The sequence below is a fragment of the Cnephaeus nilssonii genome, assembly GCF_951640355.1.
Source record: "Cnephaeus nilssonii genome assembly, chromosome: 3".
In the NCBI taxonomy this organism is placed as follows: domain Eukaryota; kingdom Metazoa; phylum Chordata; class Mammalia; order Chiroptera; family Vespertilionidae; genus Cnephaeus; species Cnephaeus nilssonii.
Window position 1 is genome coordinate 58,993,179 of NC_137074.1, and position 20,830 is coordinate 59,014,008.

Genomic DNA, 20,830 nt, shown 5'->3' on the forward strand with positions numbered 1-20,830 from the left:
CTATGTGGGGACGATACTCCAACCAACTGAGCCACACTAACCAGGGCAGCTTCTCCCTTTTTGCCTCCTATTTTCTTTACTTTTCCCCTTTCCCTTCATTAGCTACTACTCTTCCTACCAAAGACCAAATGACTACTACCTAGGGAAAAAGGAGGATTGCTTTTATAAGCCCTGTGCACATACCTACCTACCTTCTCCCTCTCCCTCTCTCTCCCTGCCCCCCTCTCTCTTTCTCTCTCTCTCTCTCTCTCTCTCTCTCTCTCTCTCTCTCTCTGTATGTGTGTGTGTGTGTGTGTGTGCGTGTGCGTGCGCCCGTGCGCGTGCACCCTTACCCAGAATAACACATAAAACCACCGTGGCCCCTCAAGTAGGCATACAGATACACAGAAAGATAGGTGAGCTAGTAAAAGAGGGTAAACAAATGGGAGCAAATGGGCATCATGGACCATGAGTAAAGTGACCACAAACCCTGATAATGAGTTTATTTTAAAGATTATCTTAAAAGCAGCTTTGTCCAAAAGTCTTATATTAAAATCCCTGGTCATATGTTCTTATTTTTAGATGTTGGGCATTTGGTCATAGAAATCTTTTAATTTAAAAGTGCCTGTATCCTGAATAGGTTGAATGCCTTTCTTGCCAACTTGTTTGTCTAGTTGTCTTTCCATTTTCTATTTCTGTTGATCAGACATAGACAGTTAACGTTTTCTCTCTATGTGTATCCTGGACCTAACACACTGTTTCATGTTCAGTATTGTTCAATGGATAGATGGATTTTAAAGAAGCCTTTCTATTTTAGCAGATTTTTATCTTAATTGCGATGGTAAATCTGACTTTCTTTTAAGTTACTGAGAATACCACATCCTGTATTCATTTTTATTCCATTTTCATCCCAGCCGTGGCACCTAGGGTTTTCTTGCTTTGCTAGGTATAAGATTTCTGTTAAAATTGAACTGACATGAAACAAAACAGCATAGGATTTTCCTGTTCCTTAGTAAGAACCAAAACAGCTATTAAAGCTGATTATGAGAAAACAGCATCTCTTCAAACCTGATCATTAGGGCAGTGGTTTTCAACTGTCTTCTGAGGGAAGAAAGACAGTTATTTGATGAGCTGACCTAAGTCTTCTCATTTAAAGGGGAAAAAAATAATAACTTTCTCAGTTGTAAGCTTTTTCACCCACTTATTTTTATAAATCTTGGCATCAGCTTATTTCTTGTTGAATCTCATGTATCATTTAGTATCTAATTTAGTACAAAATTTAGTTAGTTAGATACCAAGTTGATTAAGTCAATATTAACAGGGGCTTTGTACCGAAAATATTTTTAATCTACTGAATTAAAACATTATTTCCTGCCCTAGCCGATTTTGCTCAGTGGTTAGAGTGTCAGCCCTCAGACTGAAGGGTCTTGAGTTTGATTCCAGTCAAGGGCATGTACCTTGGTTGCAGACTCGATCCTCGGTGCAGGTCGGGATTCATGCAGAAGGCAAGCAATCAATGTCTTTCTCACATGGATGTTTCTCTCTGTCTCTCTCCCTCCCTTTCTCTCTCTCTAAAAATTAATGGGAAAAATATCCTCGGGTGAGGATTAAGAAAAAGAACAAAAACATTGTTTCCCTTGCTACTTGCTGGAGGGAGTGATAAATGGGAACTGCTTAGAAGTTTCCTTTTGGGGTGATGAAAATGTTTTGAAACTAGATTGGGGTTGATGGTTGTACAAGATTGTGAATGTACTAAATGTCACTAAATTATACACTTTAAATGGTTAATTTTTATGTGAATTTTATTTTATTTAAAAATCACTATTTCATAACTTTTAAAATTTCATACCATATCTGTGAATTGTCAAAATGTATGCTGCAGCTCAAAGGATAACCTCCTTCTGTAGCTAGTATAGTCTTATAATTATTCCTTTAAATTGTGATATTTATTAAAGTGAAAATGAACACTCACTGGTTAAATGCTGGGGGACCAATCTGAAGCTAACACCAGATACTTATATATACAAGCTCACCACTACTTCTTGCTGTCTACATCATTAGATTCAATATCATCTTTGAATTACTTCTTAAGGCTTATATACACAACTTGATTCTTTAAAGAAAGCTAGTCTGTATACAGTTGACAGAAATAAACTTTCCACATGCAGGTAAAAAGCCTATTCCGAACTTTTTAAAAAAAGTTTTGAATTCCTACTGAATTCAAAGCAAAATAGAATTGAATAAAGACATTGTTATTTTTTAGTAAAAGCAGTGAGACTTCAAAGAAATGCTTATTAGCCCAGCTGGTATGGCTCAGAGGTTGAGTGTTAACCTATGAACCTGGAGGTCACGGTTTGATTCAGGTCAGGGCACATGACTGGGTTGCGGGCTCGATCCCCAGTAAGGGACGTGCAGGAGGCAGCTGATCAATTATTCTCTCTCATCATTGATGTTTCTATCTCTCTTTTCCTCTCCCTTCCTCTCTGAAATCAGTAAAAATATATTAAAAAAAGAAATGCCTGTTAAATCTGTTTCCACTAACTTTTGGATAACTGGATCTTACCTGCCCTTGTCTTACAGACAATTGCGTGCATTGTTCTGTGCATGCAGTTGTGTGTTCAGACACATGAACTATAGTCATATTTTTTTTCCTCTGGCACCGTCACCCTCAATTCCTTAATCAAATATTATCAGAGTAGTTTGGGAAAATCTAGTATATTTAAGTTATTAAATGATGGAAATAGATCTTATTAATATGCTTAATCTCAAACTTTTGGCCAGTGCTTCTCCCAGATATCTTGAGTTCTCAGCCATATTCTAATTTTAGCAGATAGTGTCTTGGTTTCTCTGTAGCTCATTTAGTTTTAGATGTCGGATTATCACATCTTTTTTTTTTTTTTTTCTGTTAAACCAATGTTTCACTGTAGTATCACATATTGTTACCAATAAAGTAGTTTCACATACAAAGTTAAAAGTGAGCTCTAACCTATGTTTTCTTACTATTTCTCTAGAACTGTCCAGTAATCCACCTCTAGCTACCATCCTTATTCCTCCTCATGCTCGGATTCAAGCAGCTGCTTCAACCCCAACAAATGCCACAGCAGCCTCAGGTGAGAACTTATAAATCTCTTCTATAAAAATATATATATTTTTAAAAGACACAATTACCTCCATTTTATTTCTTTTGATACATGTGAATATTTAATATCTTCTAAGTATCAACAGCACAGCCAAAAGAATAAATATGAATAAAATAGTGCTCTATTTTCAAAAAGCACAAAAAAACCCCATAAATAACTTTTTATATAAGGTGTAAATATCTTATTATGTTAAAATTTTTTGTTATTTTTAAAGTCATACTTTCCATATAATTTCTTGATTATATATCAAATGAGATGCCAATAGCAGAAAGCAATCTGTACAAACATAAATGTCATTGAAGATAATTCACTTTAGTTCCAACACCCTGAATGTAAACTATATTAGTATACTAGAGAGGCAAAGTTTTAAGAAGTATAAAATATAGATTGGTGAGTTTAATCATTCGACAGGACTAAAACTGCAATGCAGGCACATTTAACTAAGATTTAGATCAAAAGGTGACTAGATCTTCTATCAAAAAAAAGCCCTCATGGTCTCCCAGGGTACAGCTTAGTGTACTGCCGGTCCCTTAGGCAATTAATGGTGTGGCCTGATTTAGTACAAATCACTGTCATTACAGATATGCTGAAAATACCCAACCCTTGCGTGAATTGAAGTTCTGAAGAATGGCTGGATGCTGTTTAAAATGAAGTTAGAAATATACTAGGTAGCATACTCAGGCTCAGAATTTGGTATCCCTTCTTTTCTTACAAAAAGCAGATGTCAGAAGCTGACTTTATTTTCATTAAATCATTTATTACATTGAACTAAGTTGGATCAGACCCATTTTTGCCTAAGGGCATTTATGCTGCAGGAGATAAAATCTTTCATTATTAGTTCCCTGCATTTAACAGTAAAGTCAGAATCCATCTGTTGTCTGACCCAAAGTTGTTTTTGTCCAATATTAATCTTTTGCGACATTGCTAGTAAAGATTAAAAACATTTCATGCTAGTCCATGTCCTATCTTCATTCCAGAAGTCTGGAAAGCTCTCTTTTTCACTTCTAGTTCTATTAGCACATGCTACCTTGAGAAAGGCATTAAAATAAAATTTTATTAGTTTTAATATGTCTTGCTAGTTTTCTCATTTCTGTAAAATGAGTGGCAGTGCTCTCCTAGAGAAATTTTATAAAAACAAATATGTACTGAAATATGCTTTAAATTTTTTAAATGTAAAATACAGAGTTTTTAAAATATATATATGACCTATTTATTTAAAACGAAGATAGATTGCTTAGATGAACTATTAATAACTTACCAAATCACAGGTTAGGTTATGTTGATTGTTCAAAACCTGAAATAGACCCTAACCCTGAACTAAATGCATTTGCTTGTTGAGCTAGTTTCCAGAGTTTTATCAGAATTACTTTAGACTATGAATAAAAATAAGAATTATGATTGGAAAGTTTTGAATAATTTTAAATGATTTTCTTTACATACATATATTTTTTAATTTGATTTCAGAGAGGAAGGGAGAGGGAGAGAGAGATAGAAACATCAATGATGAGAGAGAATTATTGGTTGGCTGCCTCCTGCATGCCCCCTATTGGGGATTAAGCCCACAACCCATGCATGTGCCCTTGGCCGTAAATAACAGTGGTAAACTGAGTGCTGGAGTTTCTAATATGCCTGGAACCTTCAGTCCATAGGCTGACGCTCTATCCACTGAGCCAAATCGGCTAGGGCTAAGTGATTTTCTTAATGTGAGATACTAAACTAAGGTTTTTAGGCAATTTGCCTAGTAGGAGTGTAAGGTTATTTCTACATTTGATGCAGGTTATAGTAGTTACCCAAAAAATATTTTCATTGCTTTATGTGTATACACACACACACACACATACATATATATTCTTATAGCTACTGAAGTCAGATTTCCACATAAATATGGAAACTGGCACTGGACGGTGATCCTTAAAGTTTACTTCAAAGTTGAAGTAAATCAGGGGATGAGGAACTATTGTAGGCTGAGAGCAGAGCTAAAATTAGTTTAGAAAAATGCATGCCTTGAATAGCTTAATAGTTACTAAAGAGGATTTCAGATATTGCTCTGAACTTCCTAGTGGCTAAAGTAAATAAATGATATCTGTTAACATTTTCCACCGTTCATTAGATTAAAAGTACACTTGTGGCTTAGGAGAAGCAAAGTGTTTCTGGCCCTGCTGTGAAAAGTATTTCTTCTCCCTCAGGGCCTTGGATTTGGTATTGTAAGAGATACAGTAAATGAAGTTCTCATCACCATTTCAACAATAAATGTAATAGTGAGTTTCATGTGGATACTTCTAAGTATCCCTCATGTAAGCTAAAGGAATAACACTATAGTATAGTTAAAGGAAAATAGTTTCTTTGGGGCCAAAGTAGTGAGGGCCAAGTATGTTATCAAATATATCTCAGGAAATGCTGATCTAGATGAATGGATTGACTGTATGACCATGAACAGCTGCCTGTATTTAAATAAATATATATGTATGCTTATATATTTTTTAAATAAGAATTTGATGGTGTGAATTATATTTTTTAATAAGACCTTAAAATATACATGCTCTCTGTTGCCTCCCTTAGCTTCAGTTTCTTTAACCATGAAACAGGAATAGTAACTACCCACTGCAGAGCTCTGAGAAGTAAGGTGCAAAATGTTCAGAGTGCGCAGCTTGTGTTTTGTTCAAGGTCCAAGTAGTGGCTACAGGTGAATTGATTAAGACCCATTGGCAAGCATTACTGTGTATAGCAAGAACCATTAAAGTTCATACTTTTTAGTTCACTAAATCCACTTTAGGGATTTATCTTCAGGATACATCTACCATGTACAGAGATAGGAATCTATAATAATAAAAGCATAATATGCTAATTAGACCAACGTCCTTCCAGACGAAGCCGGGACGGCAAGAGAAGCCTGGGTCCCGGGTGCCAGAGGGAGGCCGGTGCTGGCAGCAGAGGAAGGAAGGCCTACTCTTGCACGAATATTCATGCATCGGGCCTCTCGTAATTACATAATAACAAAAAGGAGAGCCCGTCTGATTTGAATGGTCAGCAGTAGGAAATCATTTTAATACATTATGAATCTCCATTTTTATTAACCATGAAATGATTATGAAGCTTAGTGGAAATAAATACTCAATTTATGTGGAGAAAATCTTTAAAAAATCTTATGTACCATGTTGATAATTCCCAAAATGTGTGCTTACATGTGGATAGGGACTAGATAGAAATATGCAAAAAAAAAGTTATGTTAAATTAGTAGGTGTGGATTTTTTTCTCTCTCAAAAACTTTTGCATTCTTTTTAAATTGTTAAAATACCTCAGTTTCTGGGAGCATTATAGTTGATCATGGCTCTGACATGACAAACTCTTGAAAATTACAGGTACTACTAGTCTCAATCCATAAAGTATAATTTCTTATTTTGATACGTGTGTATGTGTGTGTGTCTATGTTCTGATTTTCTCCACACCCCCAACAGATCCTCTCTTCCACTCCATTTGTGAGAGAAATTTGTTACCTAAATTATTTGGGTAACAAATCTTGAGAAATCGTAGCTTTACTAATCAGAGATCACCTGATCTAATTCTAGAATAGTTAAATGTGAGATGTGGTAGGGAATTTTAACTACAGCAGGTTTTTTTTCCTCTTCATTTGTTTTGTATATCAGTCTTCAGGGCAATGGTTCTTTAATTAAAACTAATTTGAAAACTGATTTCAGTTCACCTCTCATACCTACTAAGAACTAGTTGTATATTTCATGCTTATGTATATTCAGTAATTGGAAACTCATTACTGGAAGAAGGAGCACATTCCATCTTTATATCACTCTGTTAGGAAGTTTATCCTTTTTTCACCCTGAAATTTGTTCCCCTATACCTTCTTCTACTCAGTGATTCTGCTTTGGGGTTACAGAGAACCAACCCATTCATTAAAAAAATCCTTCAAATTTTAGTAATGGCTAACATGCCCTTCATACTAACGAGGTTTTTAAAACTAACCCTGTTCTAAAGTGGCAAGGTGTTAGGTTTTCTATACAGTTGTATATCACCTGCACATTTTCATAAACACATCAACTTCTTGTCTATATTCAAGCAACTAATAAAATCTATCAAACAGGACAAGGCAGGGCTTTCTAGAGGTTTTTTTTTTTTCCTTTGTTGAAATTACTGATAAAATAAGTTAAATGGGACCAGGCAAGGCTTACTAAAGAGTATTCTTCTGGTGGTCTTCTGGTGATTGGTTAATCCTCTTGTTTGCTTAGCTACAGACCAACCTTACATATATATAATAATGTTATTTAAAACTTTGTGAAATGCTTTGCTGTTGTCAATAAAACATTCAGATTTCTTCGGTCAAAAAGGTGTAATTGTCAAAGATGAAAATAAAACTTTTTTAAAACAGGGAAATTTCTAGTGCCTAAATGTTTATAAACTGCATTTCTGTAGTCCATGTTAAGAATTTGTTTCTTGGACTATAGGCTCTGTGTTTAATGGCATTTACATGTGTAAATTGCCCTCAACTTCCTTGGGCTGCATTTTGTTTATTAGGATTTTTGTTATATCCTTTCCAGGTTGAAAACCCTTCTAACAGAAAAGGGAATCATGATAGGAGTTGGACAAGGTCTGTCTTCTCTGTCTTTTTACCTGGTCAGGGTATTTAACTTTTCTTGATCTTGCTTTGAAAACCTTTTGCTGTTACCTTATTTAAACCAAACCTGGCCTATTCTTACCGGTTCACATTGTTATTTTTTATTCTTCCTTGCATATGTGTCCTCCTTCTTAAAGTTATATATTTTTTAATATGAGCTCATATGAGAAAACCCTTTAAGCTGGTTCATTTGGTTCTTTTCCCTCTACTTTGCATTGATATTATTTGCAATTGATTGGTCAGAAATTTTTTTTCTAATTTTCTCTTTCTTGTCAGTTATTAGCCTCTTGAAGACTCTAGCTACAAAATCATACTTGTTAGTTTTCTGAACTTTTTGAAATTAATTTTGCTAAAGTCATGGTTCAGATTTAGCCAGACCCAGTGATCCCATTTCCTTAATTATTTTAGTTACTTTTACCCCAGAATTTCTGTCACCTATATCATCTGCCAGTTCTTCCTAGTTGGACAGCATTAAACTCAGAACAATTTCTCGCATTTTTTTGTTTCCACTGATATTGAAAGATGAAATGTTAAATTAAGTCAATGTATTAAATTCTCATTTAAACAAATGACAATTACCATTTCTTCTCCCACTCCCCAAGTACTGTTTTTCTATGCCACTTTCACACATGCACTGGGACAGCTGTACCCATATCCTGTCTAGTTGTAGAATCTGCAGTATATGTCCTCAGGTGTTCCTCTTCCTAACCTTGTCCTTTCTGTTCCCTTTACCTTAACCTAAATGTATGTGAAGTTTCATTAAAGTATACAGCTTTAAAAAAAGCACATGGGTTTTTCTCTATTAATTACATAATATATAGTTATTTTAGGGGTTGGGGAGTCTCCCATATTCTCACTTCCATAGGTAATCAAAGGTAACATTATTTTATATTTTAAGTCTATATATGAATGGACAGAGAGACATGCTTTTATTAAATGGGCTTATGCTCTTAGGGTATGGGAGTATATGATTGCATTGTATTCTAAACATGTATCATAATTTATTTAACTAATTCCTTATTCTTGGACATTTGGGTTGTGTCCCAGTTTTTAGAAGTAGAGTTGCTAAGTCAAAAGGTATGAAGAATCTGATACATATTGTCAAACTTCCTTCCAGAAAGCTTGTAGCAGTTTACACTGCCCACTGGCAGTGCACATTTTTTCCATTTCTCCATTACCTTAACATTAGCCATCTCAGGGTTAGGGTAGGGGGAATAGGGTACACATGTTTATTTTTAGGTGTTACCAACTTCGTAGCCAAAGAACATGGTTGTGTTTTTTAGGTCCAGTATTTTACCCATTTCTTTCTATTGGCTCTGTGTTTGAAATAAGACCCATGCACATATGCCAGTTTGACCAATTCACTGACACCAATGAGGTTGTATCTATCCTGTGTCAAGGTTTCAAGTTCACTTGGTGAGTTAATACACAGGGTGAGGCAAAAGTAGGTTTACAGTTCTGAGTATGTAAAACACAGAGTTTATTCTTATACTAGAGGCCCAGTGCACGGATTTGTGCATCAGTGGGGTCCCTCGGCCTGGCCTGCAGGGATCGGGCCGAAACTGGCTCTCCGATATCCCTGGAGGGGTCCCGGATTGTGAGAGGGCGGTTCTCAGGTGACGTGCCCCAGAATTGGGCTTCCTCCTCTCTGGTTCTGGGTGTGTCACCTGAGAACCACAGCTTCTACGTTCAGCATCTGCCCCCTGGTGGTTATTGTGCGTCATAGCTACTGGTCAGATGGTTGCTTAGGTCTTTATACATATAGTTTATTAATTATTGTACTATTTTCCATACAAGCAACTGTAAACCTACTTTTGCCCCCACAGTGTATAGATACTTAAAGTCAAGCCAGTTTAGTCATTCTTTCACCATGTTTTTATGCAAAATATGTTCTGTCCTATTAAGTCAAAATTTTTACCTGTTTTTTCCCCCTACCTGCAAAAGTAATGTAAAATCTTTTTGAGTTGGTGAGTGTCCTATCAGACCTTTCAGGTGTTCAAGTGCTCTTTAGTTCCTTGCCTGAAATCACCTACTTAAATTCATGTGCCTTTTCTTATTCTTTATTCCTAAATTGTGGGTGTTTTGGTTTGTTTTTTTTAATTTAAAAGATAAAAATGTTTCCTGTGTTTTCATGGCCTTCAGTTCCCTATTTTGAACAACCAAGCCTCTTAATTAAAATGTGCTCTGCCCCTGAGCTCAGAGCAACTAAGACCTCTCTGCTGCTAGCAAATCAAATATAAGCAGTCTTGTGGACAAGCGCTCCAGGTTTGCTGGTGTATGGCTGGCTCACTGGTGTCTGAATTTCAGTTCTGTTTTTGAAATGACTAAAGCACCTTGGTGTCTTATGCCGCACCTTTTCCTCGGAATGATACGAAAAGAAAAGTGATGATGCTTTGCTGAGGAGGATCCCCCTCTTCTCCCAGTTGTTACCCAGGCAAAATTGTCAAAATCATAGTAAACATGAGTTCATCTTACAGGTGATACTTCCATTTCATTAGTGTACATTATGATATAAATGTAACAGTAATATTAGGGTGCACCTTTTATTCTCTGTAATGATCTTGCTGCTGGGCCAGACGATGAACACTTACTTGTATCAACTAGAAGGCTTTAACTTTTATAGACCCATAGCTCTAGAATACTGGTGCATAGTGGCACAGCTTTTGGAACCCAGTTTCTATGTTTATTTTCTGTCCTTTCCTCCCAACCTGTTTCCTTGTTTTCTATTCTTCTTATTTAAACCCTTTAACCAATTTATAAGTGTGGTCTTTCATTTACTCTTTCCTCTCCATTTGCCCATTTGATCAGACTCATTTGGAGGGGCAGGACTTGCTGATGTGTTGGGCAGGGGCGGGGGCGCGGGCATGAAGAATCTAAGTAAGAACTTTAGGATTATGACCTGGGCAGCTGGGTGGGCCAGTTTCCTGAGTATTGGGACAGCTGCCCATCAGATCCAGGGCTCGATTATCCAGGGACTCTTACAGATCTCTGAGAATCGGGGAGGAAAATGGGCCCTCTCCTAGAAAATTGTTTATGTATCATATATGGAATTTTGTATGTAAAAAATTTACTCTAGAACAAAATCACATCCTCATGGACTCTGTTAGGAACCTGATACCTTAGGGCTTAGCCCACCCTTGGTTTTACTGTGGGGTTGTCATTTTTACTTCTGAATTTACACAGAATAAAATCGGTTTTAGTAAATACATGCACAAATTCCCCTTGTCACATCCTACATAATAAAAGGCTAATATGCAAATGACTGAATGGTGGAATGACCGGTCACTATGATGCGTGCTGACCACTAGGGGGCAGACACTTAGTGCAGGAACTGCCCCCTGGTGGTCAGTGTGCTCCCACAGGGGGAGCACCGCTCAGCCAGAAGCCAGGCTCATGGCTGGCAAGCACAGCGGCAGTGGTGGGAGCCTTTTCCCGCCTCCATGGCAATGCTAAGGATGTCCGACTGACAGCTTAGGCCCACTAAGCCATCAGTCGGGGCTTCCCAGGGCTTCCGGACTGCTAGAGGGTGCAGGTCAGGCTGAGGGACGCCCCCCCCCCCCAAGTGCACAAATTTCGTGCACCGGGCCCCTAGTCTAGTATAAAAGCCATGGAACCATCAGCTTCTCTTAGGGTTAGGGAAAAAACAGTTGATCATATGATGCAGTCTTTCTGTGTTGTACAGTTTTTTAGGAGCATTCCTGATTTTGTAGAGGGACTTGGTCAGTGGTGCCCTCATGGGCTTGTGAGCATAAACCCTAACTGGCATTTAAGTTCTTTGACATATATGTATGTGTTGGTTATCTGTTGCTACATATCAAGATACCCTAGTAAAATTTAGCAGCTTAAAACAAGAGTAAACATTACCCCACATACTTTCTGTGGGTCAGGAATTCAGAAGCAGCCTAACTGATGGTTCTAGGTCAGGGTCTCTAGAGATTGTAGTCACAATATCAGCCAGGGCTGCAAACATCTGAAGACTCGCCTGGGGCTAGAAGATATCCTTGCAGGATGGCTCATTCATGTGCTTGGTGAGTCCCTGCTGGCTGTATGCAGGAGGCCTCAGTCCCTCACCAGGTGTACCTCTCCATAGTGCTCCTTGAGTGTCTCACATGACTGCAGCTATCTTCTCCAGACCAAGCGATCCAAGGAGGAGGACAAGGTGGAAGCCACACATCATTATTTCTGAAATGATTGACAAGCCAATGCTATTCACTGGGGGAGGAGACTACATTAGGGCATAGACACCAAAATTCATGACTTATTAGGACTATCTTGGAAGCTGGCTACCACAATGTGTAAGAATGATGTTATACTTTCCTTCCCAAAGCTCATTATTCTCTCTGTTCCCCCTCAAGGCCATCCTCGGTTGGTTGGTTGGTACTGCGGCAGCATCAGAAGGGTGGTAATGGGCATTGGTTTCTAGGAAGCGAGGAAGTCAGTGAACTGTCAGTTCTTTCCAAAACACTTGTATCTCTGTATACCCCATACAGACTTTGAAATTAGAAAATAAAATAACTATACCTTTAATTCTTAACATAAATTCACTGATCTTTTTTAGTGTAGTAACCCTTTTAGATAATAAAAGTAGGCTTCTAGAAACCACAGTGGATCATGTAAGGGTTAGGCCTGAATGAAATTAAGTTATTTTCTCCCTTTGCTAGGAAATCTTTGCTGCTGCTCCCTGCTACCCATAAAAGTCATCATCCTCTTATTCTGTGCTCAGCTCTCCCACTTGTTAGTCCTCCAAAGTTAGGCATACACTTAATCTCTTTGTGCTTCCATTTTGCCATTGCAAAATGGGGGCAATAATTTTTACCTATTTCTTGGGGTTGCTGTGTGGGCTAAATGACATCCCTGCAATGTGTACTTACTACAATGTTTGGCACATAGGTAAGCACTCATATATTAACTGCTGCCACTTATTTATTATGGTGTGATGGTGGATATTGAAGCCACACTAAACCATTTTAGATGCCTGTTCTACCTTCCCATGTATTAAACAATTACTATAAGCCAGGTGCTACGCTAAGCACTTCGTAGACCTTATTTTGTAAGTAGGTAGTATTATCGCCATTTTACAGGTGAGGAAATTGAGGGGTAGAGAAGTTTAAGTAACTTGTTCCAAAATTACACAGCTATTAAGTTGTACAACTAGATCTCATACTCAATAAATGTTTGTGGGATTGGACTAGGTTTAAGAAAGACTGTCAGTGTGAATATCAGAAGAGCATTTCTTAAGACTAAAAACTAGTAACTGTACACTCAGTGTTTGGTGATTCATAGTTGGATTGGATATTTGGGGATGAAAAGATCTTAGCCCACCCTGTAAACTGTAATGCCGAGTGGCATCACTTTACCAGTACGAATGTAAAGGGAAGGGAATGCAGGAGAGCAATGCTTACTGTTTAAATGCTTCAGAAGAAAAGTTACAGAAATCACTATACGTATTCAAATCAAGTGACAGTTTATCAGTAATGAGCATTACTATAATAAAAGGTCCATATTAATTTAAATTTGTAAAATAAGTTTACAGAATTGACAGTGGGAACAAAGTAAGTATGTACCAAGAAGAATTTACGAAATGTAGTTTCGTTCAGTCAGAAAGCCAAGTGGTCTGTTGGAGCTATCATTGAGTTTGTAGGACTTCACTTTTTATTTTGTTTTCCTTTTTCTCCTCCCTGTACTTTGCCTTCCTCGGGACGGGAGACTTTTCTTTTCCTCAACAAAGACATGTATAATTTGATTTTTAAGTGCAGTTCATTGCATTAGATAAAAGGGTTTGGGTGTAGGTGTGTTTTAATATATTTTTATTTATTTCCAAGAGGAAAAGAGAGGGAGAGATAGAAACATCAGTGATGGGAAAGAATCATTGATCAGCTGCCTCCTAAACACCCCCTATTGGGGATGGAGCCCGCAACCCGGGCATGTGCCCTGACTAGGAATCGACTGGGAACCTCCTGGCCATACCACTGAGCCATACCAGCTGGGCTTTTTTGTTTTGTTTTGTTTTTTATTAATGATTACAGTGCTAAGACTTAGGTATCAAAGTATTTGTAATTAAAATAATTAGCTGTTAAAATTTTACTCATCAAATTATTTGGAAATAATTCAAAGAAAAAATAAGAGATCATTAAATTACAAATATGAGGAACATGAGTGTGTTTTCAAATTTTATTGTTCGGAAGGTGAATTCATTTTTGGTTGTGTGCCCACTTAAAAGGCTTGTGCTTTTTATTCTCATGCAAGCAGCCTCTGGCTTCATCCGAGGAGGGTGGGACTCAAGGACTCATGTGGGGAATGTCTTAAGCTCACAGGTAATATCCACTGAAAGAATAGTTGCCGATTAATAGCTAATTATGATTTTGCCAAAGAGCAAATTCACATAATGGGCTGGATGACAATGTAGTTAAGTCTTCGTGGGTGTTGGCTGATGCTGATGGCTGCCCTGGCCAGAGCTGCCAGCAGTGCTGGTACATGTGCTGATGTCGTGATCAAGCCGATAAATTCCCGGTGATTAGTGATTCTCTTAACTGCTGGGGAAGATCAGAACGTGACAGTTTTACCTGTCATGTTCACAAACTGACAGGGGAGAGAAGTGTTGTCTGATGCTGATCCTGCAGAGGTACTGAGTGTCATACAAAGCACACGCGATGCACAGTGAGCTTGGCTTTGTGAGAAACATCATTAACGACTCTGTGGCCTCTCGGCTTTCTCTGGACTGTTGTTTAATGCAGACTGTGCCTAAATTATGAAAATGGATGTTTTTCTGGGAAAGGCTCACAGGAACCTGTGGCCTGGACAAGAATTGTTGTTCGGTTATTATTGATGCACAGAATTTGTGTGATCATTGAGTAAAACTGCTAAGCAAGGCAGAGCCGGGAAAAACCAGGAGTCATGAATGAAGTATTAGACATGGGTACTAACTGACTTTTAGAAGAAAGGCTGTTTGCCTGCCCTTGGAGAATAGGTTCTGTGCCATGTACCCTCTCCTGCACCCGTCCTTGCGCCATGCCTGTGAGTTCATATGAATCCATGCCGTCTGCTAAGGCCTGGTAACAGGAGGAGAAGCATTTCTTCCCCAAAGTCTGATTTAAATGTATAGAGGGCTGATTGTTTTGAGGACAGGAAAATCACGAATTTAGGAAAGAAGTATAGTTTTCATAGAGTGGCCACTGAACTTATAAAGTGAACAGCTAATTTTTAAGAATTCCTGTGTGTCCTTGGGGTCTTTTGTTTCTCACTCTAATTAAAAAAATTCAAAGTAGAAAAGTCCGAAGACCAAATGTTGCTTTCGCCATGACCTTGTTTACTGTATTCATCATGGGATATAAGAGAACTGTGGTTTCTAGAGAGAGAAAACGTCCGGTGTCACCAGCCTTGACGGCCAAGGGAGGTGTGACTTCTAGGGAGATGGCTCTGGAAAGTTGTCCATCCCAATCAAGCCACCTCTGCTGTTGCTCAGGGCTTACTATGAAGTGCTTGGGAGAAAATTTGCCCAGCAGGATATTCCCAGTCATGTGTGAGATGACAGGGATGCGACTTAATTAAACTAGTCACTGAAATAGCAGTGTATGCCTACCGGAGACTGAGAGCCAATCTGGACACAAATGCCCGCTTAAATGTTAATGGATATTGTGAAATAATGGGCCTTTAAAAGAGGGAAGAGGGGGTTAACGTTAGTTATAATGTTACACATATTTCCAAAGCATTAGGCAAAGTAAGCTTGGTGCCAGGATAGTTACTACAAGATACTTTATTGAATTAAGTGAATTGGTGGCTGTTTCTTTTTTTTGCTAGTTGTCCGTCTTCCATGTCTATGAATAACGAAGATGGCCTGTACTTAGAAAGCAAGCAGTTGAGTTTGATTTACACACAGCACTTCTGCCTGTCACGCTGGCCCACAGTACTTTCACTGCCTCCACCCCTTTTACTCTCCTAGGCAGATGGCATGGTTCAGGACTTCTAACAAGTTTCCAGCTGTGCATTTTCAGATGCGCTAGACTCCAGATCCTATACCATTGATCCAGGCTAGAACAAGAGCTTTGATAGACATGGTCTCTGGCTACCTGAGTCTGTAACTTATTCAAAGACAGTATTGTCCTGCATCAGGACCAGGCCACAGCATGGACTTAGCTCTAAGCAGAAAGAAATCCAGATTTCATAGTATTGGCCATATTTAAAACAACATTTCAGATACACTTGGAAGCAGGCCGCACAGCTCAGTCTGCAGTTGAGACAGCATGCTTTTCTCTTTGAGGCCTTACAGCATCGCTCATGCTCTCTCTTGGGACTTTTGATTTGCAGATGCTAATGCTGGAGACCGTGGACAGACCAATAACGCTGCTTCTGCATCAGCTTCCAACTCCACCTGAACAGTCCCGAGCAGCCAGCTGCACAGGAAAAACCACCAGTTACTTGAGTGTCACTCAGCAACACTGGTCACGTTTGGAAAGAAAATTAAAAAGAGAAAAAAAACCTGTTCATTTTAGTGTTCAATTTTTTTATTATTGTTATTATTTAACCTTGTAAAATATCTATAAATACAAACCAATTTCATTGTATTCTCACTTTGAGGGAGACCCAGGGGTGGGAGGGTTAGGGGGAGGGAAGGCGGAGCACCAGAACACGATCTCTCCACGACAATCTTATCCGAAGTCTGCTGTTGGATGCTTTACAAACAGAACTCCTGCTTCATGCCCCTTCCACAAAAGAAGAAAACTTTGTTCTGTGCTGAAGTTTTTTTGACCTTTTTTTCTTTTAAAGTCAAATGTAAGACTTGGTATAGTGCACAGCTTGAAATTGGTTGGGAGCTTAGCAGGTGTAACTCCATGGGGACTTAAATGTCACTTGTAAAATTAATCCATATCATCGGGCGTTTGAAGACTTGCCTTTGGCATGTTGGTGGCAGGTGTGGCGGCAGACACAAAAAAAAAAAGGAAATGTGTATCCTTTGTAACCCTGGGAGGTCAATAAAGTTAGAAGCTGTAAGGGAAAGATTCTTAATCGATTTGTTAAAGTTCTGTTTTGCTCTTAATCATGCTAGTGGTGGGGGAACTTGTGTGAGAGGCTGTCGGGGAGGAGCACGCCTGCTCTTCCTGTGGGTCTTTGTTTGCCTGGCCAAGTGTTCTCGGCAAACCTCAGTACGGTTGTAAACTAGTGACCGGGGAGAAGGCTGACAGAGCGTTGAGCCGGCCGCTCTGGCTGCAGAGGTCCAAAGCCGATGAACCGGGAGGAAGGGACTGGCCAGGGCAGATCTCACCACTGTGAATGAAGCAGTCCAGATTCTTTTCTAAAGTTGCTTCCCTTGGAAAGATACACTTGAGAGGACATTATAGTTAAATAATGTGAACTGTAACAGTCTACTGGTTTATTTTCATATTTTTTAATTACAGATTGAGCTTGCAGAAATTGCCACATTCTGCACATAGTTCTAATTTTAAATCCAAATCTAGAATCTGTATTTAATTTCAGCTTTTTTTAACCTCATGCTTTTTAAATTTTATTTATTGATGCATGTGTCAGGCCATTATGATTCTAGATGATAGGAATATTAAAAACTACACATCCAAATGATATAAACAGTCACTTGTACCTGCTGACTTTATAGGAAAGTGGATTACATAAATGTGTGTATATGTGTTATATATGCATAGATTCAGTACTGCCTTTTGTTTTTGTTTTCATTTTGTCCACAGTATCAACATTGACTGCTTAAAGAGTGAGAAGAAGAATGTTTCCCTATACCCAGTTAAGAGTTTTGTTTGTTTTCTTTTCTGTATCAGTGATGGTGTAAGAACCAGTCTCTGTTTTTGAAGAAAAAGCAATATTCCTTGGAAAGCAAGGAGGATTGAAGGATTATGTTTGCAGTGAGGAAATAGATTTTCACAAAGAGTTTGTTTTACACGTTTAAGGTTGACATCTATGTGGGCCTTATATACTCTAAAATGAACCTTAGTCACCTTGGTGCTTATGGGCCATTACTTGACCTAAGAATCTTTAAGGCACAACCAGTTGTACTTTACATGTAAAGATTACTTGAGTGATGGCCGCCTTTCCCCGTACCCGCTCCTTCCCCACATGCCTTCTACGGTTCACTGAGAGCTAGGGCTGCAGAGCTGGGCCCTAGGTTGTGTGTAACCTACCTTCCCCTTCTCATTGCCACCTTAGGTCATGTTAGGGGTCTCGCCCTCCAGGCGATTTGGAAGTGGAGTCTCTTGACAGCCCTCATGCAGGTCCCCAGAGCCTGTACTACTTCTTACCCAAGTGACTCCCAGAGAGTCGACTGCCTGCTGAAGTGAACCAGTGCCAGAAAGGCAACTGTGAGCCATCGTAGTTTTCACTCACTGTTTAGCTAAGCTCTTAGGCCGCAAAAGGGGTTTCTCAAACCTCTGGTTATATCAGAGTTCATGAGAAAGGAATCATCCTCAGTCAAACCAAATCAAACATATTGAATTTTACTTTTCATAATGAGCATCTGAGAGCTGATTAAGATTGGAAAGACATCTGAATGAAAGTATTTGGCAACATGATACTAAAGGAATGGCTTTGATAGGCCATTTTCAGAAAAGATTTATAATAAAGAGGCCGAACAGCAGGTCTGTGACAGAAATGGACCTGCTTTCAGACCACTGCCCAGCCAACATCTGGACAGACACTACTCTGGATTTGGTATATCTGCTAGAGTCCATAAAAATCTGTGCTTATTTTACAAAATACCTTCCCCCCGATAAATGGGGTGAGAAAAGAGAAGTGTCTGATGCTTTCCTCTCATGTTGTGTGTGCGTGTGTGAGGGCTGAGTTGCGTGATTTTTTTCTTTCTCAAGGATCATGGCGGGATCACAGAGCTCTTTTATACAAGTGAGATCCAGGTCTCTGCGTATCTTTTTGTAAATAATAAAATAATAATAATAAAAGCTCCTCACCAAATTCAAGCTTGTACATTATATTTTCTTTCAATGTTTTTAAATTTAAGTTTTATTGTTTTGTATGTAAATATGTGGACCCAGGAACTGTTATTAATGAGCAAAAAGTTACTGTTCAGGGCAGTGATTCTGTTTAATAATCAGACAAAATGTAGACGAGCTTTTTAAAGCCATATAGTTTTAACTCTGTACAGTAGGTACCGGCCTGTATTATTGTAACAATAACTCTAGCAATGTATAGTGTATCTATATAGTTTGGAGTGCCTTCGCTTCCATGTGTTTGTTTTTTTGTTGTTGTTTTTCATTTTTTAAACTTTAATTGGTTTCTCTCTCTATCCATGTCTCCCTGTCCCCACCCTTTTCCCTATGAAATAATAATTCACTCATAACACAGTGTCTGTGCCCCTTCACGGTGAATTTCAGTGATACCATGCTCAGGAGTGGAAAGAGGAAACCATGTTCATAATCTCCTGTCATGTAAGCCCTGCCTTTGTTTTGGTTCTGAACATATGTCTTCCTCAGTAGCAGTGACCGGTTTCATTTCATCCTTAGGCCATCCAGGGACTCAGCATAGTGCCAGGGAGCCCTAGAGCTGGAGGGTATCAATTAGATTTTGCTCGTCTCTTCCCCAAACCCTAACCATGGGTCTTACAAACCGCAGATTCCATGCTCACTCTCCTCATTTCCTTCCCTCACAAATGAGAGGGGAGAATTGGTTTTTGTAAATCAGAATTCCGTCACAGCGTCAGGTTTTGCTAATCAGTGGTCTGAAATGCCACAATGCGATTGCAGGCAGTAATGCCGGAGTGCGCGTGAGGACTGTGGCTTAACAAGGGGACTCCCACCTGTCCGTCCTCTCGCCACCTCCACCCCTTTCAGCAAAATCTCATTTTAATTTCTTTTTTCAAAAATCAGTTCAATTCTTACTGTGTGCCCATCATGAAGGCCTTTTTTGAAAGAAAATAAAATCAAAATTACTTGTTTTGCCTCCAAGTACTCCATATGAGATGTCTTGAGTAGAAGAAAAAAACAAACTTTACCAAACCAAAGGTTCCTATTTTTGAAACATCATGTGTTTGTTCCAGCAAGGCGGAAAACTGCACCTTCTTTCCAGTGACATGTCATTTTTTAAAGTCCTCTTAATTTTTAGATACATATTTTTGGTGTGTGTTTTAATAAAGCTGCCTAACCAGTCATATGGTCTGCACCAATGCAAAGGTTTCTGAGAGGACTTGTATTCTCTATCCCTGTGGATATAAAGACACTGGCATTTTATTTCTTTTTCCCTTTCCTTTTAAGGAATTTAACTTTGGAATCTTCCAAAGGAAGTTTGGCCAATGCCAGATCCCCAGGAGTTTGGGGTCTTTTCTTTTTAAAAAAATGAAAATTGTAACTGATTCCTGTTGTTGTTCTTAGTGATCATCTAATCACAGAGCCAAACACTTTCTCCCGTCTATAGAAAAATAAACTAAGCATGCTTTACAATAAAACCTGTCTTTTCTGATAGAAACCTGAGCCACTGAAGATAAGAGAGACAACTAGAAGCAGAGTAGAGTCCCAGACAAAGGTCTGCGTTTGAGAGGCTTCGGAAGTAATCCCTGAGGTTTGGTTATTTTCACAAGGGTTATGACGTTTTATTCAAGTTTGTTGCTCCGTTTTGCACCTCTGCAATAAAAGCAAAATGACAACCAGTACATAAGGGGTTAGCTTGACAAAGTAGACTTCCTTGTGTTAATTTTTAAGTTTTTTTTTTTTTCATACTATATCTGCTACAGGCAGATTCAGATAGATGTATGAAATGTGCTTGCCTGTAAAATTGCATTTATAAATGTGTTGCCGATGGATCACTTGGGCCTGTACACATACCAATTAGTGTGACCACTTCCATCTTAAAAACAAATCTAAAAAACAAAATTTATTATATACATATATATATATATATAAAGGACTGTGGGTTGTATACAAACTATTGCAAACACTTGTGCAAATCTGTCTTGATATAAAGGAAAAGCAAAATCTGTATAACATTATTACTACTTGAATGCCTCTGTGACTGATTTTTTTCATTTTAAATATAAACTTTTTTGTGAAAAGTATGCTTAATGTTTTTTGTTTTTTTTCCCTTTCCCCATTCCCTTGTAAATACATTTCGTTCTATGTGACTT

General features: G+C 38.5%; 1 protein-coding gene across 2 annotated transcripts in view; it reads left to right on the plus strand.

The window, feature by feature from the left end:
- Positions 1–20,400, plus strand: part of GSK3B (glycogen synthase kinase 3 beta) — a 194,572-nt gene extending 174,172 nt beyond the window's left edge. For both annotated transcript variants that reach the window (XM_079766879.1, XM_079766880.1), the window contains 2 exons: positions 2,991–3,089; positions 16,048–20,400. In XM_079766879.1, coding sequence (XP_079623005.1) covers positions 2,991–3,089; positions 16,048–16,115 — 167 coding nt within the window. In that variant the 3' untranslated portion in view covers positions 16,116–20,400. The remainder of the gene's footprint in view (positions 1–2,990; positions 3,090–16,047) is intronic.
- The last annotated feature ends 430 nt before the right edge of the window (positions 20,401–20,830 follow it).